This window comes from Mixophyes fleayi, chromosome 2 (genome assembly GCF_038048845.1).
Source record: "Mixophyes fleayi isolate aMixFle1 chromosome 2, aMixFle1.hap1, whole genome shotgun sequence".
Classification (NCBI taxonomy): domain Eukaryota; kingdom Metazoa; phylum Chordata; class Amphibia; order Anura; family Limnodynastidae; genus Mixophyes; species Mixophyes fleayi.
In genome coordinates, this window is record NC_134403.1 from 260,977,042 (window position 1) to 260,996,997 (window position 19,956).

Here is a 19,956-nt window from a genome sequence, read left to right on the forward strand (position 1 = left end):
CCAGGTAGACAGTATTTCCTGCAGTGCAACTCCCCCACTCCAAAAAAACACAAACCGAATACAATTCTTCCAAAGAAATTATTTTTTGAATGGATGGACAAACCTACTAGATCCTGAAATTCACCTCTTAGACAGAGCAGAGAAATCATTTTTGCTTTATTGTGGTCTATTGGTGAAGTGCCCAATATTATAATATTGTACTGCTTTTTTGCATGATGGGGGGGCATACATGGTGGGATATTGGGCCACTTGCCCAATTTCAGCTGTAAAATTACAGCATATGTCCATCTCTATGATCAACAGGACAGGCAATAAGATTTCATCAGTGTGTTGCTATCCATTGATTGTTAAACATGCACTTATATCCATATGGTGTTGCAGTTCACCTCATAAATCATTAACTGATAAAAATGTTGCACATTGCCAGCCTTGCACTTTTCTCTTGAAAATCACACCTCAGATTTACCTCCATATAGATCACCTTAAAAAATATATTTTATTCATTGCAAGCTGTTATATTTCTTAGTATATAGATCAACACTATTACACAAGATCATTTTATGGCAATATGTTTATTGAATTCATCACTGAAAAGTGGTTTATTGACATCTGAACATGTAGATCCTTCTGCTTATGCCCAGTTACAGCAAGAACAGCTGGTATCAAAAACTAATCCGGTTTGGCAGGACTGCTGGTAGGTCTTCCCATTCAGACAGTTAAAGAAACCGCTTTTGCTTTTTGGGTTTGGGTAAAGACCATTTGATTTTCCAACGCAGAAACTGCTGCTGCCACTTCCAGTCCCACTGGCTGCGGTTGGAGCTCCAGCAGTTGGAGCCCCAGCAGTAGGAGCTGCTGCTGTGTTTGGCGCTACAGTTATAGTTGGTGTCTTGCAATCTGCATGGAATAAAAATTAAACATTAACATTTGCATATAACATGCTATGTAATATGTTTATATTCATGACACTGACATTCCATAGATCACATATATGTTTTAAACACACACTCATGTCCATGATCATAACATTTAATGAAGCATTCTCAGGCAAATTTTGTATCTACAATGCCTCTTATGCCACCACCATAGGGCATAATTTGAATATTATACTACAAGTTAAGATGACAAATTCCATTTATTTCTAATAGCTTTAATAGTGACTAAATAGACCGCTGGGGATAGAAACTTATTTAGGCTTTTACATTTATGTTCCATTACTAGAAGATCAACTGATGAATCCTGATCAAATGCCACTTTTGTCGCCTCTTTATCAAACAGTTCTGGGAGCTACTGGACTACATTTTTTTTCAATGGTTTCCAAATTCTGGGCTCACCTAAAAAATGTATTTGGAGACACACTGCAGATACACAGATTTTAACACTCACTTGGGAAAGAGATTCCCAGAGCTGATTGCAATGTAGTCATTAGAGGGTATTTGCCTTGACCGCAGAAAGTCCCACTAAAATCATCCAAAGGAAGAGCCCACACCATAGCACCTCCAAAGTTATTCTTCATCAGCCACTCTGCCTAGTATGGGAGAGAAATCACATTATATGCAATGGTTTATGTGTTTGGAAAAACCATTATTGGACAAAACAACCAAAAATCTAACAATTATACTTTTGATCGCTCAGTCTCCTGCAGTGTTTCAAAATGTTCTCAGTCTTCTAGTTGAATGGAAATGTAAAAACATTTTAATCAGTTTATATAGCTATTAAACCACCTTCAATGGGTGAGATTTAAATCTGACTGCTTTATTTCACGTTGATTTGCAGGAAAACAATATAAACTGAGCAGATCACTCTGGACCTTAGAGGGTAGAATGTCATTGGACATATGTCCAACTTTAATGCCACAATCACTTTAAATATTACTATGTCAATATAATAGAACATTTTTATAAGGACTTTCCACTTATTTATGCCAAATTTCTACCACTCATAAAGTCATGTGCCCAACATAAGGATCTTACTCTATTCCCACCTATACTAACCACAATGCATCCTCACAACTGTCCCAGTCTCCATCCTGAGCCACACTCACTCCTGTTGTTTCAGTTGTGTCCTCTTCCAATTAGAATATAAGCACTCTCATGAGCAGGGCACTTCCTTAGTTTTGGGGCTGCAGCCTAGAGCTTGTTTCAGACATGGCTGCGTGTGCTTGAGTTTGGCAAGACCTTACTGTAAATTGATTACGGCCAAACACTACTTCCTGAACCAGTTCAATCCCTGAAATCGTAGACCGTATTCAATGTCCTCTGCATCCGAAGATGGAGTGGACAGGGCTGTGTTTATGGGTGTATGCTCTGGTTCTGGGCGATTCTGAGTGATCTTGCGTACAATATCCTCAAAATCGGCAGATACGTGCCTTGATTAATCAGACCCATAGTTCGCAACAGTTCCACTTTTTAAAAACTTGTCCCTGGAAATATCCCTATTTTTGAATATTAATTCAATGTTAGATACAATTATTACATTGTATTCATTATTCTCTGTGTTTTTAAGTTAATATGTATTAATTAGGAGTATTTAAAATGCAATAAAATATGTTATAATAAATACAATAAATATGGCATAATGATGACTGTAGTACTCCTAGGTCCTCCTAGGTGTGCCTAGAAATAATTTAAAATGTTGGTAATTATGGGCATGATTAAAGTTTGCACGTACGTCCATTTGCGTAGCGTATCTTGCATGAAATAGCTCTGCATATGCCAAGAAATGGACATTAAACCAATGAACATAATTACATGTGTCACTATGGCTTGAGAAGCGGAATGGAAATGGGCAAGCTAACGTAGGCCATGCACGGTAATGGCGTAACTCAATTTCCATGAAATGAATATGAGTGTTGTGTTAACTTCTGCTAACAAAATATAGTTAAGCAGTATTTGTAAACTTAGGACCCCGTCATAGTTTCAATAGTAAATGTAAAAGATATACACGCACCTGTTTTTTATTTAATTTTGAAAACAAACTGCATTTATCCATAAATAATGATTTTTAATTTAGAGATACAACTTTTCTCAAAACTGACTTGCGCAGTCATTAGCCTGCAGCAGAGAGGGGAGCACATAGACAAAATAGCTGAGTTTTTTTTAATAAATTGTTCCTTTGCTCTTAACCCATTCAAGTAAGCAGAGATTTCAAAGTTCCTATAGATCACCCATGTCAAGAGTTTAGAATTTGCCAGGGTAAAATAAACAGTGGTAAAATACAATTAGTGTTTGACCCTTAAATGCAGACATCCCTAAAGAGGATTATAGTTGGTGTCTTACAAAATATCTATGTCTTACACCTTACAGAGGTGCAGACATAGATATATGTAAAGAATCTTAATAAGCAGCCTCCTAAAAAAGTATGAATATGGCAAATAATTGCAAACAATATGTCCCTTTCAATCTAGACTTTCAGATCCCAATGCTGCTGTACTATGGCCAGGTCATTTCAAGCCCCTTACTTCTTTCAATATAAATATGTTCATACCTTGATCTGGAAACTCTTCTGGTTGTCATATCCAATCCATTCACTTCCTTTATAGGCATAGGGGACTGCTTGTGGACTGTTCCACACTTCTGTGGCACCTTTCAAGAAACCACAGATCTGTATAAAATTAGAAACACAAGTGAAGAACAGTTTGTTCTGGTAGCATCCTCAGTCTGGTCTTTCATCTCCCATGTTTCTCTGGCACACATTGCCTGTTAATCACAGAAAGTCAAAGCTTTTCTGTTCATGCTATTAAATCTTGGGAGTGGGGTATGCCCAGTGACAAGTTTCATGCAGAAGCTTCATGTCGTTTTTGCTAAGGGCAAGAATAACATTTTGTATCATCTGATCATCTTATATTTGTGTTACTAGAGAACTTGTGTCACATGGCTCATTTTAATGGTCTATGTACACAGGAGTAAATAAAACATGCCGGCATCATGTTTGAGTATATAGTAACTTTTTGGATTTATACCCCATTTAACTGGGGCTAATGGCTAGAAATGCAATGGATAAAACATATGGTTACAATGAGGATACCTCAAAGTATGCCATAAATCCAGCCTCCTGTGTGTATGTAGCAGCAGGACCACCGCCAGAGGTTGGGGCACCAAGGCCATTGTTGGAAGGGTTGCTGAGTGTGAAGGTTCGTCCATAGGCTGGAAACCCAACCATGAGCTTTTCTGGTGCAGCTCCATTATTTTTCCAGTAGTTCATAGCATAATCCTAAAAAGTAAGAACAGTGGTAAGTTTCAACACCAAGTCCCTAGCAGTTACCAAAGACACAATGAGAAAATATAGAACAATAGACAACATACCACATTGAAGTAGATGTAACCACCCTGATCAGCTGGACCCTGGTAAAGGGGACTATCCTCTCCTGTAAATCCTTCCCATGAACCACGCAGATCATATGTCATCACATTGATAAGGTCAAGGTACCTATGGATGAAGTAGACTTCCTTGTAATCTCTGTACTACACTATAATGCATATACATAAAAAAAATAGCTCCCTGATTTTTCCTTGTGTGTGAAAGCAGTATGGCAGCTTGTATAACGATTAATAAATATCTCATGAATTTAGGTTCCTTATCATGTATTTACCATGCAGTAAAACTAGGCATTTGCCTAAGGCAGCAACTCACTGGTTTTATGTTATTCTATAGTTATTTACTTTCAAATTTTTTTGCAGCTTGGTTCATCCATCTACTTTTTCATATAAAAATAATGGAGGTGGGTGTATTGGAAAGAGAGGGAACTAGTGGGTTGCACCCTCATTAATTTTGCCAGCATCAACTGTAAACACAACTCTGTTTACATTTCTAGACAATTAAATGTAACATAACTTATAGACACTATTACCCCCCCCCCCCTATAAACATAAACAATCATTCTACTATACACAAAGTTTTTTCTGTCAATTTGGTAATTTTCAACCAATTTGAGGTGTCAAAATCAGATCCAATTGCATTTGATTCCACATGAGGGTGGGCAATTTTGTCAGCAGATGACTGTATTGGACATTAGCCAACATTGTGTGTGCAGATATCCACTGACGAGTAACATATCAGCTCCCATTTGCCTGGCACACTGAGAGTGGAGTCACTCCGTTTGCCAATAATTTATGTGTCTATTTAGGACACAGATTCAGACATCAGACAATCAGGATCTCTACAAGCTGTCGCTTTCTGGTGAAACGTGCTTACTGAGATAATTGTGGAATTTGATATGCATTTTCTATGGTGGACTTTCCAGCAGACACAGCAGCAGACATGAGCAAACGAGGCCTGTTGGTTTGACTGGATTCCTGCATGAATGCCTCGTACATTTCCTGCAATATAAAACTGTGATGTAATTTAAATGATTCTCAAATTTATATAAATAAATTGGAATATATATCACATAACAAATAGTGTAACTCTAATGGGGATTATATGATATTTGTTATTTATGTGACCATCTATTGCAGGCTAATTTTGTTTTTGCATTTTTCTGTAGGTTTAGCATAGGGGAACGTAAGGTGCCTGCATGATCATATAGCTAAAGCTAAATCTTCCATGTCTAAGCTTAGGAGGGCTTTTTGTAAAACAAAAGAGCATTTCCAGGCTTCTTATTGGAGGATACTGTAAATAGTGTGCTGAATAAGAGTGGCCAATATATGCTGGATGATTTCCATGGACCCATCCTCACTGGTAATGTGGAAGAATGGGTCTGAGAGATACATACATTTTGGGTTGACTAAGTGTGAGAGTTAAATAAGATTAGAGCTTTTCAAGAAATTGAGTAATTAAGAGTTGACAAGCCTAGTGGTGCTAAGCATGGGTAACTAGAGGTGGGACAGCTAGTGCACAAAAAGGTTTTTACTCCTAAACGCAGGAGTAGCTACCAGCAAATCCTCATACCAAAAAAAACCTGCCTGGGACTTTTTAAAAAAAATAGATAAATATTGTAACGAAGATGGATTTGTTCAGGCCCCACTCAATGGTAGTAGTCTACTGAGAACAACCAGCCAATAATCAACATTATTGCATTAGGAAATACAGTCAAGTCCATAAATATTGGGACATCGACACAATTCTCATATTTTGGGCTCTATACACCACCACAATCAATTTGAAATGAAACTAACAAGATGTGCTTTAACTGCAGACTTTCAGCTTTAATTTGAGGGTCTTTACACCCAAATCAGGTGAACAGTGTAGGAATTTCTATATGTGCCTTACACTTTTTAAGGGACCAAAAGTAATGGGACAATCGACTCAAAACCTATTTCATGGACATGTGTGGGCTATTACCATGTTATTTCATCATCAATTAAGCAGGTAAAAGGTCTGGAGTTGATTCTAGGTGTGGCATTTGCATTTGGAATCTGTTGCTGTCGACTCTCAATATGAGATCCAAAGAGCTGTCACTATTAGTGAAGCAAGCCATCATTAGGCTGAAAAATCAAAACAAACCCATCAGAGAGATAGCAAAAACATTAGGTGTGGCCAAATCAACTGTTTGGAACATTTTTAAAAAGAAAGAACGCACCAGAGTGCTGAGCAACACCAAAAGACCCGGAAGACCACGGAAAACAACTGTGGTGGATGACAAAAGAATTTCTTCCCTGGTAAAGAAAACCCCATTCACAACAGTTGGCCAAATCAAGAACACTCTCCAGGAGGTAAGTGTATATGTGTCAAAGTCAACAATCAAGAGAAGACTTCACAAGAGTGAATATAGAGGGTTCACCACAAGATGTAAACCATTTGTGAGCCACAAAAACAGGAAGACCAGATTAGAGTTTGGCAAACAACATCTAAAAAAGCCATTACAGTTCTGGAACAACATCCTATGGACAAATGAGACAAAGATCAACTTGTACCAGATTGATGGAAAGAGAAGAGTATGGAGAAGGAAAGGTGTCACGGGCACTAGGAGTCTTTACCCAGGGATCACCAGGTGATAGGCTTACCAGAGCAGTATAGGTGGTAATATGGTACTCTGGTAGCAGGGTGATCACGGAACAGGAAATAGCAGATGATGAGATGCTCAGGAAAGTCTATGACTAGCAGCACTGGCCATATGGAGGTAATAATACACGAGGAACTGTATGGACAAAGGACACGTGAAGGTAGTCAGTGGTCTGCGGTAGCAAGTTGTACCACTGCTATAGTGAGGAGGAATGTCCAACAGAAACGAGGAGGTGATGAGTGTCAGCGGTCTGCGGATAGCAAGTTGTACCGCTGTCAGAGTGAAGGAATGGAATACAAGTGGAGGTATCCGGGGAGTCAGTGGTCTGCGTTAGCAAGTTGTACCACTGCTATGTGAGAGGATACTGGAACAGGTGAAACTGTAAACAGGAGTCAGTGGTCTGCCACTAGCAAGTTGTACCACTGAATATATATGTGAGGAGGTGCACGGGGAGAGACTGCAACACAATATATACACGGGCACCTTGACTTTGATCCACAGTAATATGCACAATATAAATGTATAAATGACTGAACAACACTGCCAATATAGAAAGTCTCTTGAAGTAATCCGGCATGAGATAACACAGTCAATGATGGCAGTAGAGTCAGCAGATAGTACACTCCAGAGGAGAACCAACACAGTCAATGATGGCAATAGACTCAGCGGATAGTACACTCCAGAGGAGAACCAACACAGTCCAGCAAGGTATGCAATACACAGCACAGTCAATGGGAAGTATGCATACCGTGGTTCAGGAGAAGGCAGTCAGACAGGAGTGCAGAGATACCTGAAGGGCAGGAGGCCAGCAGGATACAAGTCCCTGGATGGGTGAAGCGGGGGTCTAGCAGGTGCAGCGCACAGGTAGGTAGACCAGCAGGGAACACAGGAAGGCGTGGAGAGCGGATCAGCAGTAGATGGATGAGTAGCGCTGAGAAATAACAGCAGCGGGTCTCTGCGGGAACACGGAGGTAACCAATAGCAACCAGCAGGTGCAGTAACGATGGGACACCGGAGCAGAGTTGAACTGGAACAGTTGATCACGGAGAGTAGCGGGTAGCAATAGTGGCAGCAGACTCAAGGAAACACGGTAGAGTTGACAAGGACTGAAGACTGAAGCGCACAGAGGCAGCGGATAGGAATCAGCTAGCAGTCACGATGATGAAACACAGACGAGTTGCAGGTTGAAGACTGTAGTGCACGGAGGCAGCGGATAGGAATCAGCCAAACAGTCACGATGTTGAAACACAGACGAGTTGCAGGTTGAAGCCTGTAGTGCACGGAGGCAGCGGATAGGAATCAGCTGGCAGTCACAATCATGAACAGGTGAGTGGATGTGGATGAAGGACTGTAGTGCACGGAGGCAGCGGATAGCATCAGCTAACAGTCCCAATGATACATGGTAGAGTTGAAGTGGTTAGAAGACTGTAGTGCACGGAGGCAGCGGATAGGAATCAGCTCACAGTCACGATGATACAGTAGATGGTAGAAGTGGTATGGGAACCACAGTAGTAGAAGTGGTTTGGAAACCACAGAGGTAGAAGTGGTTTGGAAACCACAGGAATCAGCTGGGCTGAATAAACAAGGAAACACAGGAACACCTTCAGAGACTCATGGGGAATGAGACTCCAAGATCAGGCAACGTGGTGTTGACCACAGGTGCTTAATATAGGGAGGTTGCCTGATCTGCCAATTAAGTTAAAGGAACATACACTGAAGGTTTGGAAAGGGCTGCGCATGCGCAGTCCCTCAGGATAGAGGACGTCCACGGTTCCTAATAGTCCGGGAAGAAGCACTCACAGTCCGGTGAGTGACAGTACCCCCCCTTTTAAAGGTGGGCACAGAACGCCTGGAACCGGGCTTGTCCGGATTTTTGGAATAAAACTTCTTCAGAAGGGCAGGAGCATTAAGATCTTCAGCTTTGATCCATGAACGCTCTTCAGGACCAAAGCCCTTCCAATGAACGAGGAAACGGAGGACTCCTCGCGAAATTTTTGCATCCAATACCTCAGTAATCTCGAAATCCTCCTCCTGATGAACTTGAACTCGCTGCGGTGCTGAGGGAGGAGTCGAGAAACGGTTGATGATGAGAGGTTTGAGCAAGGACACATGGAAGGCATTGGAAATCCGAAGATTCTTAGGAAGAAGAAGTTTAACACATACTGGATTGATAACTTGAATGATCCTATATGGACCAATAAAACGAGGGGCGAATTTCATAGATGGAACCTTCAAACGAATATTTTTGGTGGATAACCAGACACGATCTCCAATTTTTAGTGGTGGAATAGCCCGCCTCTTCTTATCTGCGAAAGACTTATATTTGATAGATGTCTTCTTTAAACAGGTTTTGACCTGAGACCAGATATTTTTGAAGGTCTGACAAGCAGTCTCCACAGCAGGAACTTGGGTGGGCGGGAGGGCAGGAAATTCCGGAAAAGACGGATGGTGACCGTAGACCACAAAGAATGGAGTTTTGGATGATGACTCATGGTACATGTTGTTATGGGCGAATTCAGCCCAAGGAAGCAATTCTACCCAGTTGTCTTGGTTGGCTGAAGAGAACATCCTAATAAAGGTCTCAAGATCTTGATTGACTCGTTCCGTTTGTCCGTTAGATTGCGGATGGTAAGAAGATGAGAGTGCTAATCGTATGCCCAAGGTTTTACAAAGGGCCCGCCAGAATCTGGAAACGAATTGTACTCCTCTATCCGACACAATCTCAGACGGACATCCATGGATACGGAAGATTTCTTTAATGAAATGTTCAGCCAGAGTAGACGAGGAAGGTAAACCGGACAGAGGGACGAAATGGGCCATCTTCGAAAATCTGTCTACCACTACCCAAATAGTATTGTGATTCTTACTTGGTGGCAAATCAGTAACGAAATCCATACTAATATGGGTCCAAGGCTTGGACGGAATGGGTAGTGGTCGCAGCAACCCTGCTGGAGTTCTGCGGGAGGATTTGAACTGAGAACATAAATCACAGGAAGCAACAAACTCTTTGACGTCTCTCCTCATTGAAGGCCACCAGTAACTACGAGAGAGAATCTCAAAGGTCTTGTGTTCACCGGCGTGTCCAGAAAAACGAGAGGCATGGAACCACGAAAGGATTTTCCTCCTCAGAGTAGGAGGCACAAGGGTCTTCCCAAATGGTAGCATTTTGGTGGATGAAGCAGCCAGAGAAATACATTTGGGGTCTAGAATAGCATGGTTGGGAACCTCTTCTACATCAGAGGACGTCACAAAAGCTCGAGATAGAGCGTCAGCTTTCTTGTTCTTAGCAGCTGGTTTGAAGGTTATAATTAATTCAAAACGGGAAAAGAAAAGAGACCATCTTGCTTGACGAGGGTTCAAGCATTGAGCAGATTGCAAATATGACAAGTTCTTATGATCCGTGAAGATCGTCACCGGATGGCGAGCTCCTTCCAACAAGTATCTCCATTCCTCTAATGCAGCTTTGATGGCCAGCAACTCCTTGTCCCCGATAGTATAGTTTTTCTCTGCGGGCAGAAGACCCCGAGAGTAGAAGGCACAAGGATGTAATTTTTGTTGCTCCGAGCGTTGGGAGAGAATAGCTCCTAAGCCCACATTAGAGGCATCTACTTCTAGGAAGAAGGGGAGTGTCACATCAGGTTGTCGCAGAATGGGAGCAGACGAGAAGGACTCTTTGAGGATTTGAAAGGCTTGGAGAGCCTCAGATGACCATTGCTTAGTATTAGCCCCTTTCCGAGTTAGGGCCACAATGGGAGATGCAATGGATGAAAAGTCTTGAATGAAGCGTCTATAGTAATTGGCAAAACCTAAAAAACGCTGGATGGCACGAAGAGCAGTTGGCTGAGGCCAATGTAGTACAGCATTTACTTTGTCTGGATCCATCTTCAGGCCAACTCCGGAAACTATATACCCCAAGAATGGAATCTGGGGTAACTCGAATGAACATTTTTCCAATTTACAGAACAACGAGTTTTTCCGTAGTCTGGAGAGGACTTCTGCCACATGTTGGTGATGAGAAGGCAGGTCCTGTGAGAAGATCAATATGTCGTCCAGGTAGACAACGACACATACATATAATAAGTCCCGAAAGATCTCATTGATGAAACCCTGGAAAACCGCGGGGGCATTACACAGCCCGAAGGGCATTACTAAATATTCGTAATGCCCATCTCTGGTGTTAAACGCGGTCTTCCATTCGTCACCGGAACGGATTCTAATTAAATTGTAGGCACCACGAAGATCCAACTTAGTAAATATCCGAGCTCCCTTGATGCGATCAAATAGCTCAGTGATCAGCGGAATGGGATACCGATTCTTGATAGTAATGGCGTTGAGTCCACGAAAATCTATACAAGGGCGTAATGATCCATCCTTCTTTTTGACGAAGAAGAACCCGGCTCCAGCGGGAGAGGTGGAAGGTCGAATGAACCCACGCTGGAGATTCTCCTGTATGTACTCAGATGTGGCTTGAGTTTCAGGTAACGAGAGAGGATAGACCCGACCCCTGGGAGGAGTCTTGCCAGGTAGAAGGTCGATCGGACAATCCCAAGAACGATGAGGAGGAAGACGTTCAGACTGAGCTTTATCAAACACATCGGCAAATGAAGCATACTGAGGAGGGAGTCCCGGGGAGGAATATGCGATGGAAGATTGCTGTACTTTAAGAGGAATAACTTGAGAAAGACAACGCTGGTGACATTCAGACCCCCAAGACATAACTTGAGGAGTGCGCCAGTCAATCTGGGGAGAGTGACACTGAAGCCATGGAAGGCCTAAGACAATCGGACTTGTCGTAACTGGAAGAATTAAAAACGAAATTTCTTCATGGTGTAGTACACCAATCTGAAGGGTTACTGGAGACGTACTCTGGGTGATGAGACCATTGATGAGACGTGATCCATCTATAGCCGTCACAGTAATGGGTGTTTTTAAAGTGATCACTGGTAGAGACCATTGATTCACTAGTGATTTAGAAATGAAATTTCCTGCTGCTCCGGAATCAATCAATGCCTGTGACTCAAAGGATTTGGTAGCAAAGGAAATCGTAACATCGAAAGCGCAGACTTTAGATTTCATAGACAATGGAGAGGACTCCAGGGACCCTAACTTCACCTCTCCAGAACTAGTTAGGGCCTGGCATTTCCCGATCTCTTAGGGCAAGAGCTGAGCATATGCGTGGAATCAGCACAATAGATACAGAGTCTATTCTTTACTCTTCGTTTCCTCTCCTCTGAAGATAATTTGGAACGTCCTATCTCCATGGGAATCACAGAGGATGGAGCTGGACGAAATTGAGGGTTTGAACGAAGAGGTGCTTTGACAGCCGTTGTTTTCTCAGACTCTCTTTCACGAAATCTCATATCTACACGATGGCAAAGAGAGATCAAATCTTCTAGTGACGAAGGAAGCTCTTGGGTAGTCAGTGCATCTTTAATTTTATCGGAGAGCCCCTGCCAGAAGGCGGCAACTAATGCTTCAGTGTTCCACTGAAGTTCAGAGGCTAAGATCCTAAATTGAATGACATACTGTCCTACTGTATGGGAGCCTTGTCGCAAACGAAGAATGCTGGAAGCAGCGGAGGTCACACGACCTGGTTCATCGAACACACTTCGGAACGTGGAAATGAATTTGGCACTATCTTGTAGAATTGGATCGTTTCTCTCCCACAGAGGGGAGGCCCAAGCCAGGGATTGTCCAGAAAACAATGAGATAAGATAGGCCACTCTGGAACGATGGGTAGAAAAATTTTGAGGTTGGAGTTCAAAATGGACTGAACATTGGTTAAGGAAACCTCTACAAGTTTTGGGGTCCCCGTCATATTTTGACGGAGTAGGCAGGTGAAGCGTAGGAGCTGTAGACACCTGGGATGGCACTGGGGAAACGGAGGAAAGCACAGGAGCTTCAATATTAGCTGTAACAGTCTGTCCAGATGTTCCTTGGGAGGTTAATGATTGGTAACATTGAAGTAACAGCTGTTGGCGAGCATCCTGTTGCTCCACACGGCTGACCAGATGCTGCAGCATCTCTTTAGCAGTAGGTTCCGTATCTGGGTCTGTCATGGCCTGATCTTACTGTCACGGGCACTAGGAGTCTTTACCCAGGGATCACCAGGTGATAGGCTTACCAGAGCAGTATAGGTGGTAATATGGTACTCTGGTAGCAGGGTGATCACGGAACAGGAAATAGCAGATGATGAGATGCTCAGGAAAGTCTATGACTAGCAGCACTGGCCATATGGAGGTAATAATACACGAGGAACTGTATGGACAAAGGACACGTGAAGGTAGTCAGTGGTCTGCGGTAGCAAGTTGTACCACTGCTATAGTGAGGAGGAATGTCCAACAGAAACGAGGAGGTGATGAATGTCAGCGGTCTGCGGATAGCAAGTTGTACCGCTGTCAGAGTGAAGGAATGGAATACAAGTGGAGGTATCCGGGGAGTCAGTGGTCTGCGTTAGCAAGTTGTACCACTGCTATGTGAGAGGATACTGGAACAGGTGAAACTGTAAACAGGAGTCAGTGGTCTGCCACTAGCAAGTTGTACCACTGAATATATATGTGAGGAGGTGCACGGGGAGAGACTGCAACACAATATATACACGGGCACCTTGACTTTGATCCACAGTAATATGCACAATATAAATGTATAAATGACTGAACAACACTGCCAATATAGAAAGTCTCTTGAAGTAATCCGGCATGAGATAACACAGTCAATGATGGCAGTAGAGTCAGCAGATAGTACACTCCAGAGGAGAACCAACACAGTCAATGATGGCAATAGACTCAGCGGATAGTACACTCCAGAGGAGAACCAACACAGTCCAGCAAGGTATGCAATACACAGCACAGTCAATGGGAAGTATGCATACCGTGGTTCAGGAGAAGGCAGTCAGACAGGAGTGCAGAGATACCTGAAGGGCAGGAGGCCAGCAGGATACAAGTCCCTGGATGGGTGAAGCGGGGGTCTAGCAGGTGCAGCGCACAGGTAGGTAGACCAGCAGGGAACACAGGAAGGCGTGGAGAGCGGATCAGCAGTAGATGGATGAGTAGCGCTGAGAAATAACAGCAGCGGGTCTCTGCGGGAACACGGAGGTAACCAATAGCAACCAGCAGGTGCAGTAACGATGGGACACCGGAGCAGAGTTGAACTGGAACAGTTGATCACGGAGAGTAGCGGGTAGCAATAGTGGCAGCAGACTCAAGGAAACACGGTAGAGTTGACAAGGACTGAAGACTGAAGCGCACAGAGGCAGCGGATAGGAATCAGCTAGCAGTCACGATGATGAAACACAGACGAGTTGCAGGTTGAAGACTGTAGTGCACGGAGGCAGCGGATAGGAATCAGCCAAACAGTCACGATGTTGAAACACAGACGAGTTGCAGGTTGAAGCCTGTAGTGCACGGAGGCAGCGGATAGGAATCAGCTGGCAGTCACAATCATGAACAGGTGAGTGGATGTGGATGAAGGACTGTAGTGCACGGAGGCAGCGGATAGCATCAGCTAACAGTCCCAATGATACATGGTAGAGTTGAAGTGGTTAGAAGACTGTAGTGCACGGAGGCAGCGGATAGGAATCAGCTCACAGTCACGATGATACAGTAGATGGTAGAAGTGGTATGGGAACCACAGTAGTAGAAGTGGTTTGGAAACCACAGAGGTAGAAGTGGTTTGGAAACCACAGGAATCAGCTGGGCTGAATAAACAAGGAAACACAGGAACACCTTCAGAGACTCATGGGGAATGAGACTCCAAGATCAGGCAACGTGGTGTTGACCACAGGTGCTTAATATAGGGAGGTTGCCTGATCTGCCAATTAAGTTAAAGGAACATACACTGAAGGTTTGGAAAGGGCTGCGCATGCGCAGTCCCTCAGGATAGAGGACGTCCACGGTTCCTAATAGTCCGGGAAGAAGCACTCACAGTCCGGTGAGTGACAAAAGGAACTGCTCATGAACCAAAACATACCACCTCATCAGTGAAGCATGGTGGTGGTAGTGTCATGGTGTGGGCATGTATGGCTGCCAATGGAACTGGTTCCCTTGTATTTATTGATGATGTGACTGCTGACAAAAGCAGCAGGATGAATTCTGAAGTGTTTTGGGCAATATTATCTGCTCATATTCAGTCAAATGCTTCAGAACTCATTGGACTGCGCTTCCCAGTGCAGATGGACAATGACCCGAAGCATACTGAAAAAGCAACAAAAGAGTTTTTTTAAGGCTAACAAGTGGAATGTTATGCAATGGCCAAGTCAATCACCTGACCTGAATCCGATTGAGCATGCATTTCACTTGATGAAGACAAAACTGAAGGGAAAATGCCCCAAGAACAAGCAGGAACTGAAGACATTTGCAGTAGAGGCCTGGCAGAGCATCACCAGGGATGAAACCCAGCGTCTGGTGATGTCTATGCCTTCCAGACTTCAGGCTGTAATTGACTGCAAAGGATTTGCAAAAAAGTATTAAAAAGTGAAAGTTTGATGTAGGATTGTTTAATTTGTCCCATTACTTTTGGTCCTTTAAAAGTGGGAGGCACATATAGAAACCGTTGTAATTCCTACACTGTTCACCTGATTTGGATGTAAATACCCTCAAATTAAAGCTGAAAGTCTGCAGTTAAAGCACATCTTGTTAGTTTCATTTTTAGATCCATTGTGGTGGTGTATAGAGCCCAAAATATGAGAATTGTGTTGATGTCCCAATATTTATGGACTTAACTGTAAGTTATGTCTTGCTGCTATTGTATATTGTTGCTTTTAATACACTTTGTTTTATGGTACAAAACATGTAAAAATGAATAGGCTACATTGCCTACAAATAAGGTTTGTAATGCTGTGGAGGTAACTTAAAAAAAAAAAAAAAAAAAAAGTTGTTTACCTGTAGCAGAACGGAGAACTGTTGCTGAGTTTCTGGGGGGCTGCCTCTGTCGGAATCCCCAGGATACTCCCAGTCAATATCCAAGCCATCAAAACCATACTGTCTCAGAAATTTGATAACAGAAGTGATAAAAGTCTGCCGATTCTGAGAATTGGATACCATTGTATTAAACCTGCGTAAAATGAAATATCATCTTTGTAACATTAATATTGTGGTAAGATTAGTACAAGTGAGCAGATAATAGTGGCAGATAAGGTGCAAAGAGATGGAGAAATGAAGAATTGTGTTATTATTACCCTGAGGTTCCATAGTTCCAGCCTCCGACAGAGAGCAGAGTTTTCAGTTCACTGTTACTGTAAATAAACAAGAGGAAAATTGTATGTTATGTGAAATAAAAATCTTCTTAAAGAGTGGTCTCAGTATATTATTTTGTGCTCTATATAGAATGTGACCAATGTTTAATTAGTAATGTTTATGGGCCCGAGTCATTAAGGACAGCAAAGCAAAAATAAGGAGTAACTTTGCACCTTAGCAAAACTATATTGCATTGGATTGGAAGGTAAATTTAAAATGTGGGGACAGAATTATAGTTGGGGTAGGGTGTGTCTAAGATCAACTTTAAATTTCAGTGTAAAAATAAAGCTATAGAGTATTTGTGTGCGACATGAAAAAGCAGCCAGTATTTTCCTTATGTGTAAAATAATAAACTAATTTGCACCCCTTTCATGGTAACATGGTTTGTCCCGGATAACATTTACTCCTTTTTTTTGCCTTGCTCTCCTTAATGACTCAGGCCCTATATGCTTACTGAGTAGAAAGTGCCATGTGTTCTGGCTTGACAGTCTGTAGGTCAGTGCTGATTTCTCATGTTGTAATACAATTTTTCCAACAATCTTTTATAAAGCAGATGATTTATTTATTTATTTATTTTTTCATAAAGATTTACAGGGCTCCAACTCACAGTCACATTTGTATGGGCGAATTGCTATTTTCAGCCAAATTGGCTGTGTATGCGGGACAAATTACGAACTAGGTTTGATAAGTGTTTGATCAGCCATGACTGAAAATATTGTCACAGTCTACACATATTCAATCTTCAGCTCACCATACTGCTACGCTGGAACTCTTGTGATCCAGTTGTTTGGTAATCAGAATCTGTGCAATTTAGGCCTACATATGCCTGATCAAATTGAAAACAAATCCAAGTGCATTTAACCATGTATGGATAGCATTAGGCAAAGAGACAAAATATGCTATGTTGTTCAAATCAACACCATTTTGTCTGGTGTTTATCTGGCATATGGAAAATAAGCTGGAATTGTTAATGTAACCTAAATTAAAGTGACATGAAATGTAACATGCTAGATTAAAGGTACATACTAGTTCTTTAAGGCATTGAAGGAAGCATAGAGTGTTGGATCGTTCCATTCAAAAGTTGTAATCTGGTTGTTGGTCATGGTGGCAAAAGCATAGATCAAGTGAGTACACATGCAGGGATCAACATTGTCTGGCATATATTTGGCTGCTCCAGGGTAGTACTGAGCCCAGTTGGTAAAGTAACATACCAACTTGAAGGAAGAGCCTGAAAAGGGAAAAAATATTATAGTCAAAAGTGTATGAAAACCACACAACCTATAGAAAACTAAAGATATTGGGGCTGATGCAGAGTTGGTTACATAATGGGAGTAAATTATTCTTGCATAATAAAGAGCACTGAAAAATAGCGTATTTTTACCCATGTCAAGGGCTGTATATATGTTGTGATGCATCCGCCTCCGCATCAGCATCATATGCTTCTGGTTAATGACAAGTCATCATCATAAGTGACAATTTACACCTACCATATAGCAGATGCAAAACATATGCTTCCTAACAGGTGTATATTCAACTGTCTGCATGACAAGCATTTGCGTACACATTCCATTACTGTAGTCAACCTATGCAAGAACGCTCTTTTCTCTTCACCGACCCGACCCTCCAGACACAACGGGTCATCAGTGTCAGATATGCACAAGCTTGCATTTGCCTGCGTTCACTTTCTGAGAATGTGCAAAGCAATTTCAAGCAGGCTACACAATGCAAACTGACGTACATACCACTCTGCACCAGACTCGTCAGTGTCTTTTTACTGAAATGTTTAAATGTTGTTTTCTAGCCCCTTTTTCAAACATGTAACGTTGTTTAACTTTTCAGCTATAATTTCAATGTATTATGTATAATTTCAATAACTTTAATGTATCATAAATACAGCAGGCTTGGAAATGCTTTAACCCAAAGATTGCATTACTTTCCATAGGCTGCATTTTCACGTATAGCTAGTTCAGTGATTACACATTACCCCTACTACAATACGTTGAGTGTTAAAGTAAATAAGTGGTATTTCTAGATCACTGCTACATCCCTATGCACTAGTGTCACCTCAAGTTCTACATTTTGGAACATCTTACTAAACGAAATAGGCCAAAATAACTTCTAATACAAAATGTCTTCTTAGTTAGTACCTTTTCATTTTATCATGTACTTACCCAACTGCACATGCAGTAGGAGCGCCAGACCTGAATAAAATAGAGGAGAATTTGAACAGGATGGGATGAGTAAAATAAGTCATTTTACACTAAAAGCAGCGTAAGTCAAGATATGTACAAAAGAGAAACTCACCCGTAATGAGCAGCAATTTGTTCATCTTCTAAACGTAGTAGGCTCATAGACTGGTGTGACTGACTTATATAGGAATACTTCACCTCCAGTTTGTCCGACACAAGTACAGTACACAAGGCTTTTGTTGATTTAAAAAAATAGTTTCACCTGCAGTGTATCGGTGACTCTATTATGTCAGGTCCCAAAGTGGCTCAAGAACACAGGAACCCTGTTGGATATGTCCCAAAACAAATTTTTGGTGCTGAGAGGTTTGTTGGGTCTTTTAAACTTACATGGATATTAAGTGTTATGTAATATAACTCTTACAAGCTGTATTGTATTTGTGGTGTGTATCATTTTTGGACCAGTACTCAGTTGTTATATAACCTTGATTTCAAAGGTAGAGAGCTTTGTGTGTCCCCTACTAATTATGTGCCCTTTACTCCCCTGTCGTTTTTGGATGATCTGATATTGGCTTCTTACCCTTTGTTCTCTGATATAGAATAATTAGTCTGTAATACACATGCAAACACAAAATAGCCTTTCTTATATGTAGTGAAGTCATTAGATGATAAGAAGGTTCTGCATATGCTCATGTTGTCTAACCCACAAAAAGGCTGGAATACTAGCTGAAAATATAATAAGCAGTAGTCAGGCCTGGCGCTACCATTGGGCAAGTGCCTAGTGTGCTGGGATTTGAGGAGCGCCAAGCAGGACCCAAAATCGCCGACCCCCCGGTACCTGTTCTGTGCAAAGATATGGGGTGCCTCAGTGCCACGCTCCCCTCATTCACCACGTGGTGCAATATGTGCACCACATGGGTTTCAGCAGTCAGCGGCATGGCCTGCTGAGCTAGAAGTGCAGAGAGTGGATCAGCAGACTGAGCAGGAGGAGGCCGGGAGGAGATAAATGTAGTAAGAGTGTGTGTGCTATGCATGTGGCTGAGAGGGTATATTATATATAAAATATTGTATCCATGAGGCGTTCTTTATGTAATACAATTCTCTACACAGTGAAATATGTGGTTTGTTTAATGTCAATAGCAATGACAAAGTAAATATAACGATAGATAAATCAGACCTGGTAAATACCTCAATCTATTTATTTATATTTATCCTGACTGTTATGGCTGAAAGCAGGACACATTCAATTGTGTTTAGACTGTTAACTTTTTGTTTCATTAGTATTGACATTGAACTTACCACATATCTCCCTCTGTAGAGAATTATATTACATAAAGGACACTTTTTGTGTCAGGGGAAGAGCCGTCTTAACAGCATTATAGGCCCCCGGGCAAAGTAGTACACTGGGTCCCTACCTACACAACCACTCACAGGAATAAAAATGTAAATTTTCCATTAAATTAAACTTATATAAAATAGGTGTTTAAACATTAAAAACATGCTGTACAGCAGAGATTAATCCACACAAACGTTTGGACAATATAACATGAGCCTTTAAGTTGAAAAACAAGAAATCTAATATATAAAAGAGAAAATT

The 19,956-nt window shown here is 41.8% G+C and overlaps 1 protein-coding gene across 2 annotated transcripts; it reads right to left on the minus strand.

Annotated features, from left to right (window-relative positions):
* Window positions 1-582: 582 nt before the first annotated feature.
* Window positions 583-18,447, minus strand: LOC142140367 (acidic mammalian chitinase-like). 2 transcript variants are annotated; one of them, XM_075198144.1, is made up of 10 exons: window positions 18,345-18,447; window positions 17,200-17,401; window positions 16,116-16,172; window positions 15,820-15,991; window positions 5,191-5,315; window positions 4,302-4,425; window positions 4,024-4,209; window positions 3,484-3,600; window positions 1,384-1,525; window positions 583-894 (listed from the first exon to the last, which is right to left on the minus strand). In XM_075198144.1, exons 2-10 carry the CDS (start codon window positions 17,331-17,333, stop codon window positions 632-634), a joined length of 1,320 nt encoding a protein of 439 aa, XP_075054245.1. In that variant the 5' UTR covers window positions 17,334-17,401; window positions 18,345-18,447; the 3' UTR covers window positions 583-631. The 2 variants fall into 2 exon arrangements, with proteins under 2 accessions (XP_075054245.1, XP_075054246.1); XM_075198145.1 differs by lacking the exons at window positions 16,116-16,172; window positions 17,200-17,401; window positions 18,345-18,447 and having other exon boundaries at window positions 5,191-5,328; window positions 15,820-15,986.
* Between the last annotated feature and the right edge of the window lie 1,509 nt (window positions 18,448-19,956).

Bases quoted from the DNA above. Each gene is read 5' to 3' on its own strand.
- LOC142140367 (XM_075198144.1), bottom strand. From the start codon at position 17,333: ATGCCAGACAATGTTGATCCCTGCATGTGTACTCACTTGATCTATGCT. The intron at 15,992-16,115 runs GTAATAATAACA...CATTTTACGCAG, and splicing joins TGGAACTATGGAACCTCAGG to GTTTAATACAATGGTATCCA. The intron at 895-1,383 runs GTGAGTGTTAAA...TATTCCATGCAG, and splicing joins TCTGGGAATCTCTTTCCCAA to ATTGCAAGACACCAACTATA.